Below are 11,041 nucleotides of genomic sequence, written 5' to 3' on the forward strand. Positions count from 1 at the left end.
ACGTCAGATTTACATGTACAAGTACACTGTATTAAACCAACGGTATGACCCACACGTCAGATTTACATGTACAAGTACACTGTATTAAACCGGCAACTTGACCTACGCCTCAGATTTACATGTACAAGTATACTGTATTAAACCAACGGTATGACCCACACGTCAGATTTACATGTACAAGTACACTGTATTAAACCGGCAACTTGACCTACGCCTCAGATTTACATGTACAAGTATACTGTATTAAACCAACGGTATGACCCACACGTCAGATTTACATGTACAAGTACACTGTATTAAACCAACGGTATGACCCACACGTCAGATTTACATGTACAAGTATACTGTATTAAACCAACGGTATGACCCACACGTCAGATTTACATGTACAAGTACACTGTATTAAACCGGCAACTTGACCTACGCCTCAGATTTACATGTACAAGTATACTGTATTAAACCAACGGTATGACCCACACGTCAGATTTACATGTACAAGTACACTGTATTAAACCGGCAACTTGACCTACGCCTCAGATTTACATGTACAAGTATACTGTATTAAACCAACAGTATGACCCACACGTCAGATTTACATGTACAAGTACACTGTATTAAACCAACGGTATGACCCACACGTCAGATTTACATGTACAAGTACACTGTATTAAACCAACGGTATGACCCACACGTCAGATTTACATGTACAAGTATACTGTATTAAACCAACGGTATGACCCACACGTCAGATTTACATGTACAAGTACACTGTATTAAACCGGCAACTTGACCTACGCCTCAGATTTACATGTACAAGTACACTGTATTAAACCAACAGTATGACCCACACGTCAGATTTACATGTACAAGTACACTGTATTAAACCAACGATATGACCCACACGTCAGATTTACATGTACAAGTATACTGTATTAAACCAACGGTATGACCCACACGTCAGATTTACATGTACAAGTACACTGTATTAACCCGGCAGCATGACCCACACGTCAGATTTACATGTACAAGTACACTGTATTAAACCGGCAACTTGACCTACGCCTCAGATTTACATGTACAAGTACACTGTATTAAACCAACAGTATGACCCACACGTCAGATTTACATGTACAAGTATACTGTATTAAACCAACGGTATGACCCACACGTCAGATTTACATGTACAAGTACACTGTATTAAACCGGCAGTATGACCCACACGTCAGATTTACATGTACAAGTACACTGTATTTACCCGGCAACATGACCCACGAGTCACATTTACATGTAGAAGTACACTGTATTTAACCGGCGACATGACCCACGCGTCAGACTTACAGGTACAAGTACACTGTATTAAACTGGTGGTGGGTGACCCACGCATCACATTTACACGTACATGTACAAGGGAACTATGATACCATTTAGTCTGCTGGAATTGAGTGCATGTGTTTTCATGGATGCAAGAGTTACCTCCCATTTGACTTCCTGACAAATGACAGCTTCTATTGCTGCAGTGAAAAACTTGTTATCAGGTATGTATGTATGCTGCAGTGAACAACTTGTTATCAGGTATGTATGTATGCTGCAGTAAACAACTTGTTATAAGGTATGTATGTATGCAGCAGTGAGCAACTTGTTATCAGGTATGTATGTATGCAGCAGTGAACAATTTGTTTATCAGGTATGTATGTATGCTGCAGTGAACAACTTATCAGGTATGTATGTTGCAGTGAACAACTTGTTATCGCGTATGTATGTATGCTGCAGTGAACAACTTGCTATCAGGTATGTATGTATGCTGTAGTGAACAACTTCTTATCAGGTATGTATGTATGCAGCAGTGAACAACTTGTGTATCAGGTATGTATGTATGCAGCAGTGAGCCACTTGTTATCAGGTATGTATTTTGCAGTGAACAACTTGTTATCAGGTATGTATGTTGCAGTGAACAACTTGTTATCGCATATCTATGTATGCTGCAGTGAACAACTTGTTATCAGGTATGTATGTATGCAGCAGTGAGCAACTTGTTATCAGGTATGTATGTATGCAGCAGTGAACAATTTGTTTATCAGGTATGTATGTATGCTGCAGTGAACAACTTATCAGGTATGTATGTTGCAGTGAACAACTTGTTATCGCGTATGTATGTATGCTGCTGTTTATGCTGAAATGTACCTGTAAGCTGTGTCCTTACCTGTGGCTATGGACCTGACCCACTGGGCTCTTAATGAGTTCTGGTATCAGGTGAAACAAAATCTCGTAGTAATCCTGGGTTCGGTACTTCTCTGCTGACACCAAAGCTTTACAGCCAACCTATGGTAACAAACATGCTAAATCTAGTTATCTATTGTTGAGTCTTTATAGATTAGTCAAATCAAATCCAAACAAAATCAAAACTTGTTGCCATAGAGATCTGTTTAATTGATATGAGAGAGTTTCCTTTCTTCAAAACATATCTGAAAACATACAACATGACAAAGAAAATCAACTCTGCTAGCAATAATAGCAACAATACCACCTAAAACAACAAATGAAAATGAGCCACATATCTAACTTGGGGTCAAACACAACCTATAAACAAGTCATCTCCAGCTCATCAAGCAACCAGCAAAAAAGGTAGCCGCTGACATTGCAGAATTCATCTTGCAGACAGATCAACCATCACCGATTGTGGTTTCATGCCTTTATACTCTACCACATCTTTTCAATAATTTGAAACCCTTTTTTGTTAACAAAAAACCATAATGCTTTGGGGGAGCTGTTGCCCCAAATTCTCTGTGGAGAGTACATTACTAACAGATTGTGGGGTACAGTCTTGATGCTTTGGAAGAGCTGTTGCCCCAAATTCTCTGTGGAGAGTACGTTACTAACAGATTGTGGGGTACAGTCTTGATGCTTTGGGAGAGCTGTTGCCCCAAATTCTCTGTGCAGAGTACGTTACTAACAGATTGTGGGGTACAATCTTGATGCCTTGGGAGAGCTGTTGCCCCAAATTCTCTGTGGAGAGTACGTTACTAACAGATTGTGGGGTACAGTCTTGATGCTTTGGGGGAGCTGTTGCCACAAATTCTCTGTGGAGAGTACATTACTAACAGATTGTGGGGTACAGTCTTGATGCTTTGGGGGAGCTGTTGCCCCAAATTCTCTGTGGAGAGTACGTTACTAACAGATTATGGGGTACAGTCTTGATGCTTTGGGGGAGCTGTTGCCCCAAATTCTCTGTGGAGAGTACGTTACTAACAGATTGTGGGGTACAGTCTTGATGCTTTGGGAGAGCTGTTGCTTCAAATTCTCTGTGGAGAGTACGTTACTAACAGATTGTGGGGTACAGTCTTGATGCTTTGGGAGAGCTGTTGCTTCAAATTCTCTGTGGAGAGTATGTTACTAACAGATTGTGGGGTACAGTCTTGATGCTTTGGGAGAGCTGTTGCCACAAATTCTCTGTGGAGAGTACGTTACTCACAGATTGTGGGGTACAGTCTTGATGCTTTGGGGGAGCTGTTGCTTCAAATTCTCTGTGGAGAGTACGTTACTAACAGATTGTGGGGTACAGTCTTGATGCTTTGGGAGAGCTGTTGCCCCAAATTCTCTGTGGAGAGTACATTACTAACAGATTGTGGGGTACAGTCTTGATGCTTTGGGGGAGCTGTTGCCCCAAATTCTCTGTGGAGAGTACATTATAAAAACAGATTGTGGGGTACAGTCTTGATGCTTTGGGGGAGCTGTTGCCCCAAATTCTCTGTGGAGAGTACGTTACTAACAGATTGTGGGGTACGGTCTTGATGCTTTGGGGGAGCTGTTGCCACAAATTCTCTGTGGAGAGTACGTTACTAACAGATTGTGGGGTACGGTCTTGATGCTTTGGGGGAGCTGTTGCCCCAAATTCTCTGTGGAGAGTACGTTACTAACAGATTGTGGGGTACAGTCTTGATGCTTTGGGGGAGCTGTTGCCACAAATTCTCTGTGGAGAGTACATTACTAACAGATTGTGGGGTACAGTCTTGATGCTTTGGGGGAGCTGTTGCCCCAAATTCTCTGTGGAGAGTACGTTACTAACAGATTGTGAGGTACGGTCTTGATGCTTTGGGAGAGCTGTGGCCATAAATTCTCTGTGGAGAGTACGGTATTACTGGACTGTGAGGTACAGTCTTGATGCTTTGGGAGAGCTGTTGCCACAAATTCTCTGTGGAGAGTAGGGTATTACTGGATTAAGAGGTACAGTCTTGATGCTTTAGAGAGTAGGGTATTACTGGATTGTGAGGTACAGTCATGCTGCTTTGGGAGAGCTGTTGCCACAAATTCTCTGTGGAGGGTATAGTATTACTGGATTGCGAGGTACAGTCATGGTGCTTTGGGAAAGCTGTTGCCATAAATTCTTTGTGGAGAGTAGGGTATTACTGGATTGTGGGGTACGGTCTTGATGCTTTGGGAGAGCTGTTGCCACAAATTCTCTGTGGAGGGTAGGGTATTACTGGATTGTGAGGTACAGTCATGGTGCTTTGGGAGAGCTGTTGCCATAAATTCTCTGTTGAGAGTAGGGTATTACTGGATTGTGAGGTACAGTCATGCTGCCTTGGAAGAGCTGTTGCCACAAATTCTCTGTGGAGGGTAGGGTATTACTGGATTGTGAGGTACAGTCATGCTGCTTTGGGAGAGCTGTTGCCATAAATTCTCTGTGGAGAGTAGGGTATTACTGGATTGTGAGGTACAGTCATGCTGCTTTGGGAGAGCTGTTGCCACAAATTCTCTGTGGAGGGTAGGGTATTACTGGATTGTGAGGTACAGTCATGCTGCTTTGGGAGAGCTGTTGCCACAAATTCTCTGTGGAGGGTAGGGTATTACTGGATGGTGAGGTACAGTCATGGTGCTTTGGGAGAGCTATTGCCACAAATTCTCTGTGGAGGGTAGGGTATTACTGGATTGTGAGGTACAGTCATGCTGCCTTGGAAGAGCTGTTGCCACAAATTCTCTGTGGAGGGTAGGGTATTACTGGATTGTGAGGTACGGTCATGGTGCTTTGGGAGAGCTGTTGCCCCAAATTCTCTGTGGAGTGTAGGGTATTACTGGATTGTGAGGTACAGTCATGATGCATACTTAGTATAACTGAAGTCCAGAGTTATCTACCTTATTCAAGGCATACTCCACTTCTTCCGGCCTGTACATTGGATTGATGTTTACCTGGAAATACAGGGAAGTACTCAAAATTGCACAGGTATTTGAAAATTTTTTTTCTATCAATCGCAAATATCACCATCCTATGAAATACATGAATGGGTGTTGTTTAGGGTGAATTCTGAGCAGTCTTGATTACTGTATGAGCTTTACAAGCACCAGTCTTCTTGTATTTTCCATACATCATTGACAATTCTTGATATGTATAAACTATAACAATGTATTACTATGACTATGTTTTACATTGTACCCAAGAATATTCCAATTTCATACAGGCCCTGTTCCTGTGAGGAGGTTACTAGACAAAGCACAAGGTAAACTAGCCTACCTGACCAGGTGCTGACAATCCTGCCCATGTCCTGTGTGGAGCTTACTAGACAAAGCACAGAGTAAACCAGCCTACCTGACCAGGTACTGACAATCCTGCCCATGTCCTGTGTGGAGGTTACTAGACAAAGCTCAGAGTAAACCAGTCTACCTGACCAGGTACTGACAATCCTGACCATGTCCTGTGTGGAGGTTACTATACAAACCCCAGAGTAAACCAGCCTACCTGACCAGGTACTGACGATCATACCCTTGTCCTGTGTGGAGCTTACTAGACAAAGCACAGAGTAAACCAGCCTACCTGACCAGGTACTCACAACCCTACCCATGTCCTGTGTGGAGGTTACTATACAAACCCCAGAGTAAACCAGTCTACCTGACCAGGTACTGACAATCCTGCCCTTGTCCTGTGTGGAGCTTACTAGACAAAGCACAGAGTAAACAAGTCTACCTGACCAGGTACTGACAATCCTACCCATGTCCTGTGTGCAGGTTACTAGACAAAGCCCAGCGTAAACAAGTCTACCTGACCAGGAACTGACAATCCTACCCTTGTCCTGTGTGCAAGTTACTAGACAAAGCCCAGCATAAACCAGCCTACCTGACCAGGTACTGACAATCCTACCCTTGTCCTGTGTGGAGGTTACTAGACAAAGCACAGAGTAAACCAGCCTACCTGACCTGGTACTGACAATCCTACCCTTGTCCTGTGTGCAGGTTACTCTACAAAACCCAGAGTAAACCAGCCTACCTGACAAGGAACTGACAATCCTACCCATGTCCTGTGTGGAGGTTACTAGAAAAAGCCCGGAGTAAACCAGCCTACCTGACCAGGTACTCACAACCCTACCCATGTCCTGTTTGGAGGTTATTATACAAAACCCAGAGTAAACCAGCCTACCTGACCAGGTACTGACAATCCTGCCCATGTAATGTGTGGAGGTTACTAGACAAACCCCAGAGTAAACCAGCCTACCTGACCAGGCACTGACAATCCTACCCTTGTCCTGTGTGGAGGTTACTATACAAAAACCAGAGTAAACCATTCTACCTGACCAGGTACTGACAATCCTGCCCATGTCCTGTGTGGAGCTTACTAGACAAAGCACAGAGTAAACCAGTCTACCTGACCAGGTACTGACAATCCTACCCTTGTCCTGTGTGGAGCTTACTAGACAAAGCACAGAGTAAACCAGTCTACCTGACCAGGTACTGACAATCCTACCCTTGTCCTGTGTGCAGGTTACTAGACAAAGCCCAGCATAAACCAGCCTACCTGACCAGGTACTGACAATCCTACCCTTGTCCTGTGTGGAGCTTACTAGACAAAGCACAGAGTAAACCAGCCTACCTGACCTGGTACTGACAATCCTACCCATGTCCTGTGTGCATGTTACTAGACAAAGCACAGAGTAAACAAGTCTACCTGACCAGGAACTGACAATCCTACCCTTGTCCTGTGTGCAGGTTACTAGACAAAGCACAGAGTAAAGAAGTCTACCTGACCAGGAACTGACAATCCTACCCTTGTCCTGTGTGCAGGTTACTAGACAAAGCCCAGCGTAAACCAGCCTACCTGACCAGGTACTGACAATCCTACCCTTGTCCTGTGTGGAGCTTACTAGACCAAGCACAGAGTAAACCAGCCTACCTGACCTGGTACTGACAATCCTGCCCATGTCCTGAGTGCAAAATACTAGACAAATCGCATAGTAATCCATCTTACTTGTCCAGGTACTGACAATCCTACCCAGGCCATGTTTGGAGGTTACTAGAAAAAGCCCATGGTAAAGCATTCTACCTGACCTGGTACTGACAATCCTACCCATGTACATGTCCATGCACAGCCAAAGCAGTAGAAGCTGGACACAAGCATAGAAGACCTCACTGATTAACAGGTAGTTATCTGTTTGGAGAGCCCATCAAATGGCTTGGATGAGAAATTAGCCATGCTGTCCTTTATAGCCCCAGTGGGGCTATTTCTTGTGTTTTCTAGGGCAGTCAATGGTAAACCATACACCATATCACGTCAATTCTGATGAATCTTTTTGTAAACGTATTTTTTTTTTTTTTTGTAAAACATTTTGCCAAAGTTGAAACCTGTTTTGGATAATAGTCATTGTCTATAAAGGACTTATCAGACATGGTGTGAATCGGTGTATGGTTTGCCGTAGATCACCCCTGTGGCTGTGATTCTCTGCCAGCCCAGTATAAAGAAAGGAGTTGAAATAGTGACCTGGGGCTAAGCATATTTGACCTATGACAACAAAGAGGTGATGTCAGTAGCAGAGAGTAACTTACCAGGATCATGCCTGCCCTGGCAGTGGCAAACTGCGTGACGACCCACTCCCAAGAGTTTGGTCCCCAGATTCCAATACGGTCACCCCTCTTAAACCCCAGCTCCATTAAGCCTGCAGCTAGCTGGTCACTCTGAGGGAGAAGCATACAACCAGAAGCCTTGCCATGTTCAAATATGTCATCACTACACACACAATGACGTGTACACAGATAGCCTAGGTACGACATTAAACAACAATCAAATGAACTTACAATCATGTTTTAGCCAAAAATGCTCAATCTCGACAAAGTTTTAATCTGGAATTGAGTGAGTGAGTGAGTGCTTGGGGTTTAACGTCGTACTCTGGAAATGAGCATGTTAGACATAATATTAATTTACTGGATTACTCAACCCCATATTCATTAATCAACGCCATGACTATCACTCAACAACATACTCATTACTCAACGCCATGACCATCACTCAACAACATACTCATTACTCAATGCCATGACCATCACTCAACAACATACTCATTACTCAATGCCATGACCATCACTCAACAACATACTCATTACTCAATGCCATGACCATCACTCAACAACATACTCATTACTCAACGCCATGACCATCACTCAACAACATACTCATTACTCAACGCCATGACCATCACTCAACAACATACTCATTACTCAATGCCATGACCATCACTCAACAACATACTCATTACTCAACGCCATCACCATCACTCAACAACATACTCATTACTCAACGCCATCACCATCACTCAACAACATACTCATTACTCAACGCCATGACCATCACTCAACAACATACTCATTACTCAACGCCATGACCATCACTCAACAACATACTCAATACTCAACGCCATGACCATCACTCAACAACATACTCATTACTCAACGCCATGACCATCACTCAACAACATACTCATTACTCAACGCCATGACCATCACTCAACAACATACTCATTACTCAACGCCATGACCATCACTCAACAACATACTCATTACTCAACGCCATGACCATCACTCAACAACATACTCATTACTCAACGCCATGACCATCACTCAACAACATACTCATTACTCAACGCCATGACCATCACTCAACAACATACTCATTACTCAACGCCATGACCATCACTCAACAACATACTCATTACTCAACGCCATGACCATCACTCAACAACATACTCATTACTCAACGCCATGACCATCACTCAACAACATACTCATTACTCAACGCCATGACTATCACTCAACAATATACTCATTACTCAACGCCATGACCATCACTCAACAACATACTCATTACTCAACGCCATGACCATCACTCAACAACATACTCATTACTCAAAGCCATGACCATCACTCAACAACATACTCATTACTCAACGCCATGACCATCACTCAACAATATACTCATTACTCAAAGCCATGACCATCACTCAACAACATACTCATTACTCAAAGCCATGACCATCACTCAACAACATACTCATTACTCACAACCACACTTATTATTTAGCTTCATAGACCTACGCATTAATCAATGCCACACTCATTACTCAATGCCATATTTCACTTATCCAAAGGTCAGTTTTATTGGTGGGGAAAACCACCCATAAATCCCAGAGTGCCCATGGTAAACCAACGATGTTTGGCAAGTTACTGACATACCTTCCCAGGTGTGACGCACATGTACAGATATGCAAACCACACTGGGGAAAGACAAGAGGTCTTCAGTGAATGCTGGACAGAGCATACCACCACCAGAATGTTGTAGACCACTTCTTGTCATCAATGCTCCACAACCAGTGAGAGCCGGACTGAGGCCAAAACCAGAAAGGGATTGACCCTAAGGCCGAATGACTGAAAGGCAACTGCGACCTGCTGCCAACGTATTCAGTCAGATATCTTAATGTCTCATCAGTCAGATATCTTAATGTCTCATCAGTCAGATATCTTAATGTCTCATCAGTCAGATATCTTAATGTCTCATCAGTCAAACTTGCGACTACCTCCTGCACAACCTACATCTTCCAGAAGCTGAGAGAAGGTTTTCCTGATGCCCTGTTCCACAAACACAGCCGCCTCTTTGTCCGGGGTAAGCTCTGCCCTCTCCCCCAGGCATCTCCCTATTGTAACCCCCTGTAGGGGTACATCTGTCTGCCCACACACATAGCTCCACCTCAGCTTCTCATCTTCCCTGCCCACACTGGTGGACAACGTTCTGAAATAATCACAACATTATTATGGTGGTAAAACCATGCACAAGATTTCTCAATTAACCCGAAGGGACATTAGCAATTTCCAGAGGATGTCAGGTTTACAGTTTGTACCTGTTAAAATGCTCAAAACCGAATCTCCTATTTTGGTTTTCAAAACACATATTTTAGACAGGACTAGCCTTTAAATACTGAGACCCATTAGTCATTATGAAATAAATGAATGATTACTTCTAATACTGTACAAAAGTAAGGCCTAGGAGTATCGTGTGAGTTTACACCATTTGTCTGTCATATTCAATGTTAATATGGCAGCCAAACTTGCGGTTATTATAATAGCTGCCATGTTGAAAGCATTAAGAAGATTTGGCTGCTCCAGAATCTGAAATTTATCTGCAGTGAATGTTTTTGACTTTAAATGCCTTATGGCACCCAATCATCATTAATCAACAGTGTTTCCTTTCTTTGTGTATTGAAGTGATATGTAAGCTCTCTCTACCTCCAGGCTGGAGGGAAATTGGCTTTCAGTCTAGCAGATGAGTGAACTCCAAACTCAGAGATCGCTGGTTCAAATTCAAAGGTGATAAGCCGTCACACTTTGTGATGGTTACTGGGTTGGATTAATCATACAGTTGGCCGTGATGCTTTGGCGGGCCTCTGTCCATGCACCATACCTCTCAGGTAGGATCAGTCAATACCATGCACCACTTTGTATCTGTTACCTCCCCAAGTAGCATCCGTGAATACCGTGCACCATACCACCCCAGGTAGTATCCGTGCATACCGTACACCATACCTCCCCAAGTAGCATCTGTGAATACCATCCACCATACCTCCCCAGGTAGGATCAGTCAATACCATGCACCATACCTCCCCAGGTAGCATCCATGAATACCATGTACCATACCTCCCCAGGTAGGATCAGTCAATACCATGCACCATACCTCCCCAGGTAGGATCAGTTAACACCATGCACCATACCTCCCCAGGTAGGATCAGTTAATACC

General features: G+C 43.4%; 1 protein-coding gene across 1 annotated transcript in view; it reads right to left on the minus strand.

Moving 5' to 3' along the window:
* The window catches only part of LOC135472259 (medium-chain acyl-CoA ligase ACSF2, mitochondrial-like), a 33,062-nt gene extending 23,095 nt beyond the window's left edge, over nt 1-9,967 (minus strand). The window contains 4 exon segments of the mRNA XM_064751672.1: nt 2,201-2,319; nt 5,131-5,184; nt 7,807-7,935; nt 9,844-9,967. Of these exon segments, the coding sequence (XP_064607742.1) occupies nt 2,201-2,319; nt 5,131-5,184; nt 7,807-7,911 (278 nt within the window). The 5' untranslated portion in view covers nt 7,912-7,935; nt 9,844-9,967.
* Nucleotides 9,968-11,041: the final 1,074 nt, after the last annotated feature.

This window comes from Liolophura sinensis, chromosome 8, assembly GCF_032854445.1.
Source record: "Liolophura sinensis isolate JHLJ2023 chromosome 8, CUHK_Ljap_v2, whole genome shotgun sequence".
Lineage (NCBI taxonomy): Eukaryota > Metazoa > Mollusca > Polyplacophora > Chitonida > Chitonidae > Liolophura > Liolophura sinensis.